Below are 17,958 nucleotides of genomic sequence, written 5' to 3' on the forward strand. Positions count from 1 at the left end.
TAATGGTTGCCTGTTGTGTACAATGCTTTGTGGATTACTGCCGTAAAAGTTGAGTTACAAGCCGCTACTACCTTTAGTGTGTTTCCCCGCCAGTTCCCCGCTGTAGCCAGCTAGCGCTGTTGTTAGCGCTCTGCTAGCTCCTCACTAGCTCCCTACTATCTCCTCGCTAGCTCTCTACTAGCTCCCTACTAGCTCCCCGACAACCACTGAAGCTAGCGGGACCAGCCCCGGCTGGACGCCCAACTCGAGTAGCGAGGACGCGGGCAGTAGCAGCAGTGCTAGCTTGCTAGCGCGGGGATACCCACCGAAGGTAGTAGCGGCTTGTACCCCAACTTTTACGGTAGATTATTGCATCAATTCCATGAAGTACATTTATTTTTAAAGCTAATTTAGTTCTCTGGGTTAGTCAAAAACGTCTGGTAATTTAATCTACAGTTCATCAATTTTTTTTTAAGGATGGAAACGTTGAACCGTCCACCACTTTGGCTGTGTGCCTGTGGCCAAGCTGACATATATCAACGCAAAAAACGTTGTCTTGCCAGCATTTGTTCAAGAGGTTTTTGGTGGTCTGTAAGAAGCACGACGGCATCACGGATCTGCTAACATAAACAGACTTTACGTTTTTAGATGTTGCTAAAGGAGCTTGTGTTCATGACCACGTGTCCATCACTCGTCATCAACAAACAGCGTCAGTTTCCCAGGAATTAAAAAATAGCGTCTTCTTTTACATAGGGTTCATGTGTGTGTGTCTGTGTGTGTGTCTGTGTGTGTTGTTTACATACATATTTTGTCTATATTACGTGTTTGAAGGGCGTGCTGTGCATGTGTTTCTCTCTCTCTCTGACTCATCAGACCAGTTGGTGTACCCACATGCCAAGCTGGCTGGTCGTTGGCACCCAGCACTCCCCCACACTGACGCCATTTATTTAACACTCACAGAGCTCTGCTTCACTTCGTTCTGTATCTCTGCTGTTATCTTCTCCTGAATGTAACGAGAGCTCCACTTGAGCTCTCTGCAAAAACAGCCACGTGTCTCAATCACATCATTATAAATCAGTTTTAGAACAACGGAGAGTGTTCACCGAATATAATTTGTCTAAAATTATTACATTTCACTGTTGAACAATTGGGCCATCACTATGGTTCAGGGTTGGTTGGATTTAGGCAGAAAAATGACTTGGTTTGTGTTTGGGAAACGTCAGGATTTGGGTTGCACTGACGACTTCGTTGAGGTTCGGGAAGCTCAGTTGTCGTGGTTACAGCGTTAGCTGTCGGTAAGAGACAGGAAACAGTCATTTGTCTCCAGCGTTAAAGTCTGATGTTTTATTGCCCCATCCATCTGCCCTCGACCATGTAACCAAGAATATATCAGATGAAGACAAAATGTCACAGTATTGTAGTTGTACAAACTATTTTACCTGTTTGCACCTGATACCATATTGTTTAATTGTTGCTCCATAGCTTGAATACATTATTTAGATGAATTAATTTGGAAACAGTGTAAGAACGAGAACAGCAAAATGTTTTTCTTTGGCAGACGCTCATCTCACACTACATTTACGGTGCACAATTAGATGTTTTTCACTCAAATGTTATGTCGGATGTTCAGTTTTCAAATATTTAATTTGCTGTTTGGTGAGAAGGGAAAAGAAAAAATGGTGGCGATTCTTTTTAATAACTGCTTGCCGGACAGACCCACCCAGAAGAGCCAATCGATCCTCATTCCAGTTTGTAGCAAGATTTTTTGTAAACGTGTTGCACAATTTCAATGGTTTTTACTGTCAACAAACAACAACCATCGTGCAGGTTTGTCTCATTTTTTTTCTCTAAAAAAAACACAAAGACGATATCTCTCTCTAAATATTTTTATTCCTACAACTTAGTGCTTGCATGACTGATCCGCTTCTGTTTGCCTTTTCAAAAGATCCATTAACATTTTAATTTTGAAGCCTCACTACCGTATTGGAATAGAAATGAGACAGCACTTAACTACAGAGGCCATGAGGGACATATTTGATACATTGTTCTCTCAGATTGTCCAAAATTAAATTACAAATCATTCATTCATGTTATCAAATCATTCATTCAATACAATTATTTGGTCTGTATTCAGTCATTCATGTCCTCAATTTGCTTAATGCATTCAAATTAATAGGGTTAAATTGTTGTTTTAACTTCATTAATCTTTGTCCCCCTGACACTCTCACTTTGGCTCTGATCAATTGAAGAAATAAAGTCTTATTTTAATTTTTAAATTCTTGGATACACTGCACTTTGTGATATGACTGTTAAACATCATGCTGTGTTTCACATCCCATAAACATTAATATATAATGGGATCACAGATTGCATGGTCATAACATCTTTCTGTTGTTACTGTTAACGTTCAAAGGGTCCCGTCAAGGCTCTGGAGCACTTAACGGCTGAAAGAACGTTAATGGGCCAATGAATAATTAGCAATTTTATTAATTAATAACAACATAAGGGAACAAATGATTCATTCTGAGGAATAAGTTAAAACTTCAAGGCAAGGGGTGAAACGTAAACGCTTTATTTATTTAAAGCAACACTCATTCATTCAGAGATCTCCTTTTACATCACCCACAGTCATTTGATTTATTATAAATATGTAATATGCATTTATATAAAGTCATTATATAGTGATTAAAACATAGTTATGAAGATGTATAGTATAGTTCTTTGAATAATTAGAGGGATCAGATTACTTAATAACTTAGATATGATTTTCCTCCCTTGAAAGCATTCCTCTGGCTTTGATTATCTTCTGGACTTCACGTCGATCAGCAGTGTCATCGTTCATCATCAGCATTATTAATGTCACGACGCAGGCTTTTGTATGTTTGTCTTTTTCTCGTGTCACCAGACCGCGGCATTGTATTAATACACACTTAAGTTATTCGCTGCCAGTGAGATTCAGATGGCCGAAGCTGAGGAGGATAACCATGGAAACCTGCGGCATTGAGTCTTCAGGGAGAAGTTTATTTTTGATAACGGTCTCAAATACCTCAAACGCTTGATGTGCGCCTGAACCCAGTGAATCATTACGTCCTCTTGAGATTCGACTCGTCCATGTGTTTGTGATCGTGATCGTGATCCAGGGAAAGAGGCTGCTGATGGTTTCAGTCCTCCGAGCATGTTTGCTCAGCACTTACTGTCTCAAATACTGTTTCATCTTTTTTTGTCTTTTCTCTCTTTCCTGTGATTTTTGCTTCAACCCGTTTCCTTGTCTTTTGTCTTTTGAACTGTTGAGGCCACAACAACAGTTTCAATGCACTCCACACCGGTCCGTGGTGTTGAGCTAGTCTTAGTTTTATTCTTAGATTATTCTCATGCAAATTAGACCGATTATTATAAACCCCAAAAGGCAAACTAAGAGCCTCGTTTCCATGGTAACACTTGGTGGCATCTGCTGATCAGTGGCATCAATTGACGACCAAAAAGAGGAAAAACGTGGCTCATGAATTGTAAATATATGTAGCGGTGGGACAAGAACATGGACTGTTAGGGGGTCCAATAGAGCTGTAATCCATTTGGTCATTGATTAATCTGCCAGTTATTTTCTAAAATAATCTTATCGTATTATTGGTTTTGTCTCTCTAATATCAGACAATAGCAGAACAGAGTTTCCTTAAGTTCACATCTTAAAATGTCTTCTTCTGCTAACTTTTACCGGTTAATGGAGTAACACAATAGTTGCCGATTCATGTATTTTTCTTTCAATTGGCTTATCGATTACATGACTAAGAGTTTCAGCTTTTGTGTCAACATACTTTTGTCTCAAGTGTTTAATCAAATACGCACCGAATGGTCGGCAAACGCACATTGATCGCACCACACATTGATGAAGAACCGAAATGAAGGTGCATTTGAAATGTAAAATTGTAACGCAAATGACTCTGTCTTCACAGGTCGAAGAGGAGGAAGATATTGGTTACGCTGAAGGGACCGCAGAAGGTGAGTTGATGAAATGACTGAAACCATTCAGAGTGAAAACACACTTCTGTGACCTGCAGTTGACCTCGCAACTCATCCCCAAAGCTTTAACCAGCAGCTACACATTCGTCTTCCTGTACTTTCTGTCATGAACAAGAAGCCGTTCAGCAGTTCAACACAGACACACAAAGACACACGCACACACACGCGCACAAACAGGAGGAGAAGTTCATTCTCCTTGTGCATCACAGTTACATGACACGCTTAGCATTTACTTCGATAAAAGTGTGTATCCAAAATGTTTGTGTATGTAATGTGGTAATTAATTCTTCAATTATGGCCCTAAATAAACGAGACTATCCTGGTTCAGGGAAGAGGTTTCAATTTCAAATTCATACGGAAGAGTAGAAGTAAGATGTCCAAATATCAATCGATTCATCATTTACAGAACAGTTTGGCTGTTAAAAGGGATATTTTAATTATTTTTGTGTGTATGTGCATCAGTGTGTGTGTGTGTGTGTGTGTGTGTGTGTGTAATCACTGATGTTCCGTCTTCTGATAGGTGATTGTACGGAGCAGAAGAAACCAAAGGTCATCTTCATGATGGGTACGTATACGTAGACATACACACACACCTCGGCTCTGGTGAAGCCGCCGACCTCGTTAGACAGAGCTGAGAGGCGCGCGCGCGCACACACACACACACACACACACACACACACACACACACACACATTAATACCCATCTTTCAAGTGAACTAAACTCAAACTGCTGTAGCTCAGATGAAAAAGCTGCGTTCACAGGTAATTAAAAAAGTTTCAATGCAAAAACTTGCATCGTACTAATGGTGTATTTATGATGGACTCATTCATCTTCTTCTGTTATTTTGAAGATGTGGTTTGAGATATGTATTACTGTTGGCAGGTTCGAGGGTCCCCTGTTTCCAAACAGCGAAACGTTTTTATTATTGTATCATTATACCAACATATTTATACATACAGACACACCGAAGTCATGCAACTTATAGTCATCTTCAGATAATAACACAAGTGCAGGATTTAAACTTCTGCACTTGTCTTGATTCTCTTTGGATGATATATAAATGAAAATGGTGCCACTAAGCTGAAACAAGGCTGTTTTTTTTAGGATTTACATTTAATGAATGGGAGGTTGCGCTGACAGGATTAGACAAGTAATTTATTTTTATTTTTTTTTAATTATCAATATGATGCATTGAAGCAGTGTGGCTTACTCTGCTAATTGAATACAAAACATGTAAGTGTGACTATAACTATATTTAAATTTAGTGATACCCATTTTACGCCGTCATTTTGACCATGTTTAGTTGTTTTCCTCTCTATAATGTAGTAAAATAAAAGTAAAATGTCGCACACAATTGAAATGCTCAAACAAAGTTCTGTTCCATTGCAAGAGATGAGTAAATATATTTATTTACTTCCACCCTTTGGGTGCAGAGTGGTGTTTTTTGTGATCAATTATTATTCTGCCACATTAAAGCTGTTTGGCTTCCTCTGATAATCAAAGACAGGACGAGAGGCAAAGGTTAATGAGGGATGTGGGACACACAAAGTCTCCATTACCCAACGTTCACTTTGCTACCACAGGAAAATACTCAAAATACTGTCATTAAAAAGAGGATTTAATCCATCCTCTCTTCCACACGGCTGTGCGTAGTTGTGTTTAAGCCCCTTTCCATGAAAACCAACACGACAAATCTCCAGTGATCTGGACTAACACCAGTTTGTCTGAATGTTGGAGAAACAGAGGTTGAGTTCGAGAAGGAGCTTTCCTTCAGCCGGAGCAGATAATTGGAGGAAAATGCCAACTGCATAATAACTGTCACCTCGACTTGCATGTGTCTCCTGTGCAGATTTTATACCATATAATGAAAGGTTGGCCACGTTGGCCAACATATTCATTTTTCATTCTGTTAGCAGCAAATAGTTATCATACTTTCAGTGTGTTTTAACAGAAAATGAGATTCACCAGAGCACGCTGGGATGTTCGACTGCTTTTTTGACCTGTTCCCACATCGTTTTCTACGTGAATGGACATTCGCGCTGAACAGTAAATGGAAATCTTATCACAATATGGCAGAATGTGACTGCGGCGTTCAAATCGCAGGAGGCACAATATTTGTTAAAGCGAGACACAACAGAGTTTTGCAGAAGGGTGTGTTCATGTATCATTTAAAGCCAGATGTGCATAATATTTCATTCCTCATTGAGTTTCTTCATGGCCGTTGACAGTATTTTTCTGATTTATGGACTGACTTCCAGCACATGTGACTTTAAAAAACAAACTTGTAATCTTTCAATAGATTAACATTGTTCATCCAAACATATTGATGAATGCAGCCTTAACAATACGTTTACACAGTGTTATAAATGTCAAGCTAATATCCGCTCGTCAACCCCTCGTCTCTGAAAGTCGCTCTTTTCCAAACCCGCTCTGCTGCTGATGCTGCAGCCTCGGGGGGGTTAGCTGTCAGACTCTGTGAAGACAAAGTGCTCAGAGTTACTTCATGCCATCTACCTGACCTGTGAAGTGTTGCTGAGGGCGAGTATCAGGCCGTCTTTAAGGAGTGAAGTTGTAATGTTGTTGGGGGCAACAACAAAAAAAAGATGTCACCAGGTCACAGGCTGTGAGTAGGATAAACACTCAAATCGGTGTTGAAAAGAAATAAACAAAGACTTTGTTGAACAGATGTTACACCAATATTGAAAATCTATAAAAGAAATGGCCTTAAATGAGGACGCTAACTGCTGGTGATTGCTGGATGAGTATCTTTTGCTGTCAGTTCTTGACAGTAGAGTCTGATTGTTGGGCGCAGTGCTTCAATCGACTCGAGGGATACAAGATTCTTTCTCCGTGCACAGCTGCTTCTAGCGGACTGTGTTCGCTGCTTTGCTAGCGGCGGGGAGTGAGGCGATGATGCCAACTGTCATTTGTGGTCTGATAAATTGTAGTACCGTACGTACTCCAGTGTAAAGAAACACACACAATGACAGCAGACAACAAACCGAGATGAGCTGGTCGACAACAGCGGGAGAGTTATATCCGCCGATCCAATGAAAAAGATGTCTTGATTATGAGCTCGTTCACATTTTTAAACTATATGTTCTTTTCTTTTTAAACGCTAGGAATCTTACGTTCTCAAAACCGCCTCCATTAAAAGTTTGAGAAGGTTTTACTTTACGTGGGTTTTTACATCCAAACCCTCCCCGACTGAAGGAACTGGTGGAAAAGTTGGAGCAGTGTTCTGCAGCGGTGCTTTAGAAAGAAAGTGGAGATGGCGCCTGAGGGAAATGCTAATGTGAGGTTCCACTGGTGTCGAAGCTTTCAGCCTTTTTTTCATCTTCTCTCCTTCATGTCCCGCTGCTCTCTCTTCCATCTTCCTTCCTTTCTGCTTCCATTAATCAGACTTGCGTTTAAAATGTGAAAACCCTGCTGTTGGTGTGAGAGGTAATTTAATTACTTTTAATCTTCATTTTTTTTATATTATTGTGTATTGATCCAAAGGCAATTTTGCACTTTGGTGGCCTTTGATGAAAGCAGAGACTGCCATTAACAAGCAGCAACCTGTCATGTAATCCACCACAGCCTCTGTTACAGGATACCGTTAAATCAAATAAAAAGAGCACAACCAACAATTCATTTGTCCTTCTCTCAGCACTTTCTGATAATCTGTGGCTCTCAGCCCGAAGCACATTGGTTCCCAGTGGAGACAAAAGTCTCTTCTGTTGGGTCGATGGCGGAAAGGATTGGTGGAAAGGATTGGAATAATATCTTCACAGCAGACTCACTCATACTGGGAATACAGCCAGGAACATTTGTTATTTTAACATAGTTTATTTCTTATTTGATCACACATCAGACACTTGGGGTGATGTAATAACTAGTCTCCATATCTGGGCTTTGAGTCTCAGTACCGATCTGACACCAGTGTTTCATTGATAAGCTGCTGAACATTTCCGAGCTAAAGAGTGAGATGTTTCCATCAGGAGTTTATAGATGAAAAACAAATTAAAAAGGAGAGTGAATATTGTATTTATAGTCACCAGCTGGCCAAATGTCTCCAAACTCTCAGTTAGTGCTCATGTTGCTGTGTGACTGCTGGATGTGGAAATAGGCTGTTTGTTGTCGACTTCTCCGTCTGAACTTCAAACAATGTATTAGCGTGTTTGCAACTTGTTTCCACCATTTCAGGTTTAAGGGCGGCTGTGAAGATCCCACTTTTCCTGAGCATTAAAAAATAATCCTGTGTACACAGTGAAATAAATCATTTAAGCGAAGTGGAGAACATTCACTCAAATGAAAAGCAGCGGCAGTTTTGTACAGTGTAAAACGACACAGAGGCATTATTAATTCAAGCTTTTGTCTGTCAAGGCTATTTAATCTAAACGTCAAAAGGACTCAGGCAGAGGGAACTCTCTTCACCCAGAACCAGTTAATGCAGCTTTGAGTTTCACCCGACGATCTACAAGAGGGCTTAACAAACTTCTCATAGATTTAGCTTCGGCCCTGGTGGGTCATTATTTTACTTCCTGGCAGAGGTGTGAAGCAGCAGAGGAATACTTCTAGTGGGTAGGCTTGGTGAAATATACTTTCAATTTCCTGACCCTGGGTGAGCTGAGCCCCGCTCTCGTTTCCTCAGAGGAAGCGGTGATGCAGACGTGTGTTTTTGGAGGAGGGCAGCAACACTCAGACGGGGAAGGCCGTTCGGAGTTTTATTACTGTGCCAAAGGCTGGTTCTGATAAATCACCACTGTCTCCTGAACACAGCTTCATGGCCGTGTAATACAGTTAACCTGCTATCAAAAATATGAGAATAAACACCTGCAGACCCCACAGCGCAGCAGACTGCTGGGAAAGTTGAGATATGTTTAATATTTAAAGCAAATCACCTACAATGTAATTACTAAATGGTGACTGATTAGAATTGTGTGTGTGTGTGTGTTCTTGTACTTCTATCTTGGTGAGGACCAGTACACCTGGAAAGTGAGGGCATTTGGGTGACTTTAGGCTTAAGGCTGTATTTTAGGTTAAAGCCAGGTCACGCGTCAGAGAGGCAGGAGATGCTGTAGGCTTTAGATAATGTGAGAACGAAGGTTATTTTCAGTCTCTCCTCCTGATGCAGCAGAGCGATGTACACTGGTCCAGGAGCTCCTCAAGTGCACCCGATTTAAAATCCCCAAGAACGACCAATCCACTCCCAGCTCTTTTTTTTTCCTCGCAAAAACGTTTCAATGTCGACTGAGACCTACAAATAATAACCCAGCTCGAGTACTGAACCCTCGCTCACATGAAAAGGGGCATAGACTGTTGAGTCAAGAGAGAAATTGGCTCCTTTCTTACCTTTTCTTACTTCCCACGCAGCCAGCCAATCAAAGTGTGAAGTTGGAGGGTTATTGACGTGTAAAGTGGCATGAAGCGATTTGAAATTGGTACCTAGATACCACTTCACTGGTTAAGGTTAGATGCTGGGAACAGTTCTGTATCAATGAGTAACCTTCAAGTATAAAACCACGAGTGTAAACACAGCGGGTAATACAGCATGATACCCATCAGCATAAACAATGGAGGTCATGTCCATACGTTGATATATTAATAAGCCAATGGCAGCATTCCTTCATGTGAGGCAACATCAGGATTCACTAAAACATTAGCTTTACTAACACAACATAACAAATAAAGATGTAGATGTAAATGTACTGAATTGAATTTTCTCAGTAAGAAATTACATTATATTGAAAAACTTTTTAATGCAGCACCAAACTTGTTGAAACTTAAACAGGAGCACACAACCTCTTCTTCCACCTCAATTTCCTCCTCGTCATCCTCGCCGCACTTTGTGTCACTAAGTGACTACTTGACTGTGAGGATGGACCGACCCCTGCTTCAATCTTTGTGTGTGTGTGTATGTGTGTCTCTCTCAGGTGGTCCAGGCTCAGGGAAATCTCTCCAGTGTGAGCGTCTGGAAGAGAGGTTCGGCCTGCGTCACGTCTCCCTGGGTGACCTGCTTTGTAACGAGCTGCAGTCTCACGCCGACAGAGGGCGTCGCCTGCGGGACGTCCTGGAGAGAGGAGAGCAGCTGCCAGAGGTCAGTGAGGCATTTACATGATCAAAGTAAAGTAAATACGACAATACCCATGAGGCAAAGCGGTTGGGAACTAAACACAAACAGCAAAATTCAAAATGTCAGAATCATCAAAACTTCTATACCGGTTTCATAGTTAACGTCTCCTTTTATGATTTATTCATTTTACTTTTGAACCAGACAACCAGATATTTTGCAGCACAGTCAGTTGGTAGTGAATGGAGAGAGGTCCATGTCCATGTTTCAAGACTCATTTTGCTGAAAGATGTTGTTCTTCTCCGGCTTTGGGTCGTCGCGTGTCTCTGCTGGTTTAACCCGGACTAGACTTCACTCTGAGAGGAGAACGTCTGTGAGGGAAATGTGGTCTTGGTTACTTTTTCACTGTGTTTTCATTGCAATATGAACAATCAAGCTGTAATCAAGCAAACAGCATTTTGAACATAATGTGTGCATCCCAGCTAATTTATGCAGGACGATAACAGTCGTTTTGCTGTGATAACAACAATGTATAGAATGTTTTTATTTTTTTTACTTGAAAAATTGTACATTTCACTCTGAAATTGCAGTCGTCAATACATCAAAGCATGAGTTAAGAAAAGAACAGGCTCAAAAAAAAGTGGTTTGTTTTTAAATCCATAAAAAAAAAAAAAACGATATTCAGTAGCAGCAGTGATTGCAAAACGGCAGCATGTCTGAACATTAAAAAAAAAAATCAAAGAATAAAGATGTCACAGAGACACCCACACTGATTGACAGCTGATTTCTGGGAGCAGTGAGCGCTGTGCAGTGGGTAGAGTGAACAAGATAACACATTAAAAGAACAATATCGTTCAGACTTTGATTTCAAAAAAGACAAATCCTCCTATGCTGTCACTGAAAAATGTAACACCCCAGCTCTGAGACTGTGTACTCAGTAAACATGTTTTTCTGCTAAAGGCCTAAAGAAATAAACAGAAGAGGGATTATATTGCCAAGAGTGCTCAAAGTGTCATTTACAGTGATTGCATAATCTAGACAGAGCTGGCATGGATGTCTGAGCATTTACTGGAGCTGGAAACAACTACAGAGTGACTATAACTCTGCACTTAACGTCATTCTGCACAGTGAAGGTCGAACATCGCAGAGAGGCAACAAAACGCAAAAACTTTTTTTTGAATGAAGGGGGACTTTCAAAATGTACAGGAAGGTGATCCAATAAATGATATTTTAATGCAGTGACATTCAGCAGCAGCTTTGTACAGTGGTGGTGTTCAGCATTAATTATCACACGCTTTCTCAAGGCCTGGCGACGTCAGTCTGTGCGTTCAACAGTCCATTATCTCCACAGCTAAAGCTTCTCCATGACATTTTCTGCTGACATTCAGGGTCCCAAGAGGATAAGGCCTAATGACTTCTCGTGGGTTTTCAGTTATAATTATTATAATTAAAATGTCTTTTTTTTTTTAAGAATAAAATGCCACATTCACGCTGGGTTCAATAGAAAGAATGTATGTCTTGATACTTGTTGTCTAATGTAATAATACAACACACGTCCTGTTAGGTTGACATACAGATTCAAGATGTCGCACGAGCTTCACGAAATGGCATTCTACACGACCTCATGACATTTCTGAGACCAGATTATTAATGTTACGAATCAGATAATATTTGAAAATTAATATGCATAGTGAAATGTCACAAATAATGTGCAGCTCTTTGTCCGCAGTTTTTCACATCTAATTAATTAAATAACCACTGAATAATTTGATAGAATAAAAAAACACACGCACACAGAGGTGGTTTCCATGTATTTTAAGTGATTAGACCTTTTAGAAATGTAATGTTTTTATTCTTGTTTAAGTAACTTCAGTGAGAGCAAAGACAGGTCAAAGGTTAATGGCTATGAAGGGGTTAATAAAAGTAATACGGTTATGTGTACCACACAAATGTGTGAAGTACACAGTAAACTAAAGTTCTTCATAAATTGAGAAAATACTTTTTATTTGTCAAGTATTTAATTCACACAGAAGAATACAGACGTAGACTTCATCATGTCGTCATAACATAAAGATAATGTATTTATTAAATTACCAGAAAATGGGCCATATCGTGATATATATTGTTATTGAGGTATGAAATCACCTAGATCGGGATAAAAGATTTTGGCCATATTTCACTAATAGATATAATAAAGATGACAACATAAATGGGAGAGAGAGGAAGATGTCAATCAAGCTACTCTGTACACATGTTTAATATTAATGATGATAATACACTTAATCACACAACGGTCATATGCAGCAGAATATCTTAGTAAAATACAAACAGCTCAAAAATCCCATTATAAGTTCACAAATATACAAATATATATAAAATGTACAAATATTAAGCTTCATTTTCAGCACCCGCATCTCTCATCTCGACGATGATCGTCATTTTCTTTCTCCGTCCACTTTTTCTGAGCTGATGTGAGGAACAGGCGAGTCAGCCTCTGTCGCCACCGGCTTCTGTCCACTGACCCGCAGTCTGGTCAGAAAACCATCTGACAAAGTGTCATCAGGGTATTTTTTTTGTGAGTATGGACAACGTGACACAAACTACGATTAAAATATGCTTCGGATGCAGCAGGCCGACACTTCCAGGTCAGCACGAAGCGACACACAGTTGAACTGTCTGGTTGCCAGTAAATTAGCCACCGCAGAGAGAAAAGAAGCAGATGAGACAAGAGTTGAAACCCTTCAACGGGAAAATGTAACGCTAAGCAGTGACGTGAAGAAATGTAATTTGAAAAGACAGGAGATTTGCAGCTGCATGTAACATTAATATGAAATTCAAGATAGAAATGCTTTGCTTAGTAGCAACGAGTGAAATGTACATTCATATTTCTTTACAGAATAAAGTACATCGTAAAAGAGATATAGCATATGTTTGCATGTGCAGTTTGTGAAGGACCTTTATGTTCCTCTTTTGGTTGAAGATATTCTTTCGCTCGGGACGTGATAAACTGGGAAAATAATGAACGTGGGAGACGGCTGGCCGGTTTTCCTGAACATGTGCTTCAACATCACGCGGGAGACCAAACCGCTTCATGATCATCTGTGAAACATCGGATTCACAGAGAAATATGAACTATTTTGTGATACTTCTGAGTGTTTAAATTAAATTCCATTAAGCGCCACTATTTCATTGTAAGGCTGCACCGATCAGGATGTCAGGGGTCGATCACTGGAAGCATCGGTCGATACCGATCACAGGGTCTATTTACTGTGTAGCATATGAACACTATGTTTACCAAAATTAAGAGATGAGAGAGTACCACAAGTTGAGAAGTACTTATTTATTGGCAGGCGACATGTGCAACATTAATCCACCACCTCTGTGAACAGTGGAGCCATGTTAACAAACAATACAAAATTATAAACGTTAAACTCTAGAAAACCACGGTGACATTCAGGCTTTTCGCCATGTCAAGATGTACAAAGTGGTGCGTTGAATAGATTTTGGTTGATGGCGAAGCGCAGATTCACTTTAACTTTCTGTCTTTTAACTGGAGAAACCTGAAGGCGTTCAAGCCAGGCTCAGCTGGCTTAGCTTCTTAAAGCACATTAAGGTCACGTCCCATGTGTTCACTCACATCGTCTGAGCCAGACGCTAATTTGACGTTGTGTGAGTGCGTTTGTAACAGAGAGACAGGGAGGTATTGATTTAAAGGGAGGATGAATAATGTGGGAGTTCACAAAAACTACTTTAATATTAAGTCACACATCAGAGGTCATGGTTTTAACTCAAACGGAGCTGAAATGCATGTTTCTCTGAGTGTAAAAACGTTCAACGTTATGAAATGTTACTGTATTGTTACCTAGCAACACAGGAAGTGCAATTTAATGGTGTCTATAACTATAATCCCTCTGCAGACCGCCAGCTTTCCCGTCTTGCCACATGTGTGCTCTCTATACGGCTGCGCATACAGTCAGTCGGCACAGTCAGTTAAAGCAGCTTGAGGAGCTCAGCACACGGGACTCTTTTCCCCAGCGCGCAGAGATGGAAAGTGGAAACACACAAATTGGATTTCGGCTGCATATTTTGAGTGGAAGCCAAAAAGAATGTATATTTAATGTGTTCACACGGTAAATAGTGCATTTCTTGATTTCCTGTGGCGGCTGCACGTGATTTGATGCATCTTCCGGCAGCTCAGGGTCTCAGCCCGGGGATTGGTCATGAATACTCAGCTAAGAGCACATCAGGCTTTTGACAAGATTGTGTCATTATTAAAAACATAATCCCCCCCCGCCCCCCCTTTTTTTTTTTGCTTTTCCTTCCTGGCAGTTTTTCTCTAGAAGGTTGAGATCCCCATACCAGCAAAGACTTTTAAAAAGTCAGTAAAGGACAGATTTAGAGTGCTGTCATTCTTTACCTTTTGCAGTTGAAATTATACGTCGTTGTTAAACGTTGGGCTTTGATGACGGTACGAGGAAGTTTGAAGCTGGATGCAGTACAGTTGCGTTTTAAAATCCTCTCCTCCATGAAGGTTATAATGTTTGGTTTTTGATTGAACTGTTTTAGAGACGTGTTCATTCAACTTAATGATCATTTTGTGGGCTGCAGTTTGTTTGTAATTATACTGAGAAGTGTTTCTAATAACCCGTCTACCGCTGTTATAAATGTGGTGGGCAAATTACTACAAATGTATGAACTTTATGAGGGTCGGATTTAATGCAGGGCGGCTGTTTAATTTAGACTGTATTAGTTTCAGTGAAGCTAATAAACTGGAACCGAAGTGTGTCTGCCTTGTGAATTGATAAGGACAAATCTAATCACACATGGTAGTTATTCTTAACTTTAGCAGAGTACAATTTAAGAGATTTAAGAGATTTAAGAGATAAGCAGCAGATAGAGTAGCATAATTGTGCACTATACATCCTGTCTCCACGTCCCTAAATTCCCATATAGTCCAAGTTACCTACGTATAAACACTAACCTGTCCATCTCTAAAAACAAGAAACAGCCGTATCCTCTACTAGAGAGTCTGGTTGAATAGAAAACCACCAAAAACAACCAATAAACAGCTTGTTGAAGATTAGCCAGCGTAGCTGTAGCTCCAAGCTAATGTGGCCTACCGTTCAGGTTGAAAGGGCCTCGTATGACTAACCATTCTTAAGCAACTAGATGTAACACAAACCACATTATTGCATCATTTAGGTCCTCTCAAATGATGCTGCTATGAGCAGTTTTGCTTGATAATAAAATGCTTCAAACATAACAGGAAGTGTTTGCAGCACAGCACTAGCCGCTGACCATCAGCGCTGTATTGTGTTATCCCGACTTCTCCTTTCATGTAAGCGCTTACTGGCCCGGTGCGCTGGTGTTTGCTTAAACTATTTGTCTAATGAAATCAATCAATTCATCAATATTTGAGAAAAGGTGGGAAATACTTTAAGAATCGTTTTAAGGCTTAATAATTGAACCACAGTGAACTTGAAGCTTTTGAGGCTCCTTGAGGAGCTTTTCTTCAGTTGGTAATCCAGCACGTTGTGCTTACAAATTCGTAAATGCATGCATATCCCTGCTTTTTGTCTCAGATTATTCATGTCTGAAGCATGTAGTGGTGTTGATGTGGTGATTAATGCTTGTGCTGTTTGTGTGTCTGTGATGTCCAGGACACACTGCTGGAGCTGCTGTGTGATGCGGTGGCGGCGGCGGTACGTCAGGGGAAAGGCCTTGTGATCAGCGGGTTCCCCAGAGACCTGAGACGTGTGGAGGAGTACGAGGCCAAGGTCAGAGCACCGGACAGACAAGGGCAGACTGACCGGCCACATGGGGATAAAAGATCGAGGAACAAGTTAGAATCATGTCTCCTCGAAACAAAAACTTAAAAAGTGAGGAAAGAAAGCAGAAAGACTCTTTGAATGTGTTTACGTTGGACGTGCAGGGCTGACATCAGAGTGATGAATGGTAATTAAATATGACTCATTGTCAAAAATAGAATATGGAGATAATGGGGGGGAAAAATGGGGAGGCATGACAAACAGAAATGGCAGAGTGATCATCACTGTCAGAATGGCAATGATTTGCTGATAATAAGAGCAACAAATGGAAGGAAAATGTCTGTTTTTTACCGGTGCAGACTGGTAGTACAACGACAACACTCATGGAACAACAGTGCAGTGACACAGCGTTCAGTGTCAAGTCAAAGAGCAGAAGCATGAGGTTCACTGGCGTCACCGAGACTTGCTGCTGACTCCCTTCCTCATGTGCCTTGTGTGTCAGATGGGAGAGCCCAGCGCTGTGCTGCTGCTGAGCTGCTCCGCTGACACCATGTCCAGCCGCCTGCAGTGTCGCGGCAGAGCCGGCTCGGGCCTCCACCCCGCCAACGACAGAGACGGCGTCCTGCACAGGAGGGCCGAGAGCTTCTGCGGCGACAGCCAGGCGGTGGCAGCTCATTACGAACGCAAGAAGCTCCTGCACACGGTAACGTTGTGTTTTAGGGAGACGTTTGTTTTTTATTTGTCCCGCGAGAATGCCAAGGCTGGAGGTTCAATTCCCACTCAGGGTTAAAGCTCACCCATCAACATATTCCAGACTTTTTTTAAAGTAACATTTTGAGTTCAAGCGTTTTTGTAGCCAAACACTTCCACCCTGGTTACAATATTTAGTCCATGAGCTCCCATATTTTGTATGTTAAACAGACTGCAAAACTTTTCTACTTTAGTTTATGTGCATGATCATAATTGTAAATACAATACAGGACATATGGATGGACTTTATAGGGCACACATTGCAAATGTTTGTTTACAAAGCAGTTAAATCAGGTTTCATGAGCTGTTTGGGGAAATATGATGATTACATTTGAATAATGTGTCTCGGGCCTTTACATATTGATTCATATCATTTTTACACAGAAAATTGAGAACGTATGGAAGCATCTGCATTTGTTATCCATTCAATTGTGATGGTAATTTCCCCCCCCCCCCCCTAAGCTTGTGTGTGTGCATGCTTAAATGCCACAGCCAATGTCACCGGTCTGCTGTGAACTTGCAGAGGTTGCACTGCAGCAGCAGCTGTCCTCAGCTGCACATTGAAGACACTGATTCTTTTTGAAAGCCCTCGTCTCAGCCAGTGTGTCTCCGTCTGCAGGTTGACGCCGAGAGGTCGCCAGATGAAGTGTTCGTCCAGATCTGCCAGGCAGTGGAGAGCTTCTGATTTCTACAATTTCCTCAACATCGCTCCCCCTCTCCGAACCGCTGCTGTCCAGGAAGTCGACCTGTGCGGACCTTCTCTCTCCCTCCCTCTCTGGATTCTCCCCCCACACCCACATGACTTCACACCTGCACCAGACATAATCTCATTTCCCCCGAAACACTCCCAGTGATCAGTGAAACCGCTTTCTGCTTTCGACTGACGAAGCGCCCGGTTGTAACATTATGCTTCACCCACTTGCATTGTCACTCTTACATTTTTACCTCAATTTATGCTGCCAACTGCCGGACCGAGGCATATAACTGTACTGAGAAAATAGCATTCCCTGCTGTGACTGAGAGCATGTTTCTAGTTAAATGTTAACTCTCTCCGCCATTGCCCGAACAAAAGGAGCAGGGAGAGGGTTCCCCCCGCACTACAAAAGTGGAAATGTCAGTGTGCTCATGCTCTCATGCACAGCAACATGCTTTATATTGTAACAAGCATGCAAGAATTACAATCCAGCTTAACTGCTTTTTGTGCGTTAAATAAAAAGCATAGTAAGAGTATTAAAGAATATTGCATTTGTATGTTTCAAAGCTCATCGTGCAGGTGCTTGTTTGAGTCTGGTATACAACATTCAATAAAGCCAGTGCATTTGCTAAATGGAGGATTTCTGGGTGTGTACTTTGGTGTTTTGTGTTGAAGACAGGGAATGATCACAGCT

The 17,958-nt window shown here is 41.1% G+C and overlaps 1 protein-coding gene across 1 annotated transcript in view; it reads left to right on the forward strand.

The window, feature by feature from the left end:
• ak5 (adenylate kinase 5) overlaps nucleotides 1–17,893 on the forward strand; it is a 50,040-nt gene extending 32,147 nt beyond the window's left edge. Inside the window, exons 9-14 of the mRNA XM_068571668.1 lie at nucleotides 3,930–3,975; nucleotides 4,517–4,561; nucleotides 9,916–10,079; nucleotides 15,713–15,829; nucleotides 16,323–16,523; nucleotides 17,190–17,893. Of these exons, the coding sequence (XP_068427769.1) occupies nucleotides 3,930–3,975; nucleotides 4,517–4,561; nucleotides 9,916–10,079; nucleotides 15,713–15,829; nucleotides 16,323–16,523; nucleotides 17,190–17,255 (639 nt within the window). The 3' untranslated portion in view covers nucleotides 17,256–17,893. The remainder of the gene's footprint in view (nucleotides 1–3,929; nucleotides 3,976–4,516; nucleotides 4,562–9,915; nucleotides 10,080–15,712; nucleotides 15,830–16,322; nucleotides 16,524–17,189) is intronic.
• Nucleotides 17,894–17,958: the final 65 nt, after the last annotated feature.

The sequence above is a fragment of the Clinocottus analis genome, unplaced genomic scaffold (assembly GCF_023055335.1).
Source record: "Clinocottus analis isolate CAN_PGR_092001 unplaced genomic scaffold, fCliAna1.0.p SCAF_11, whole genome shotgun sequence".
NCBI lineage: Eukaryota > Metazoa > Chordata > Actinopteri > Perciformes > Cottidae > Clinocottus > Clinocottus analis.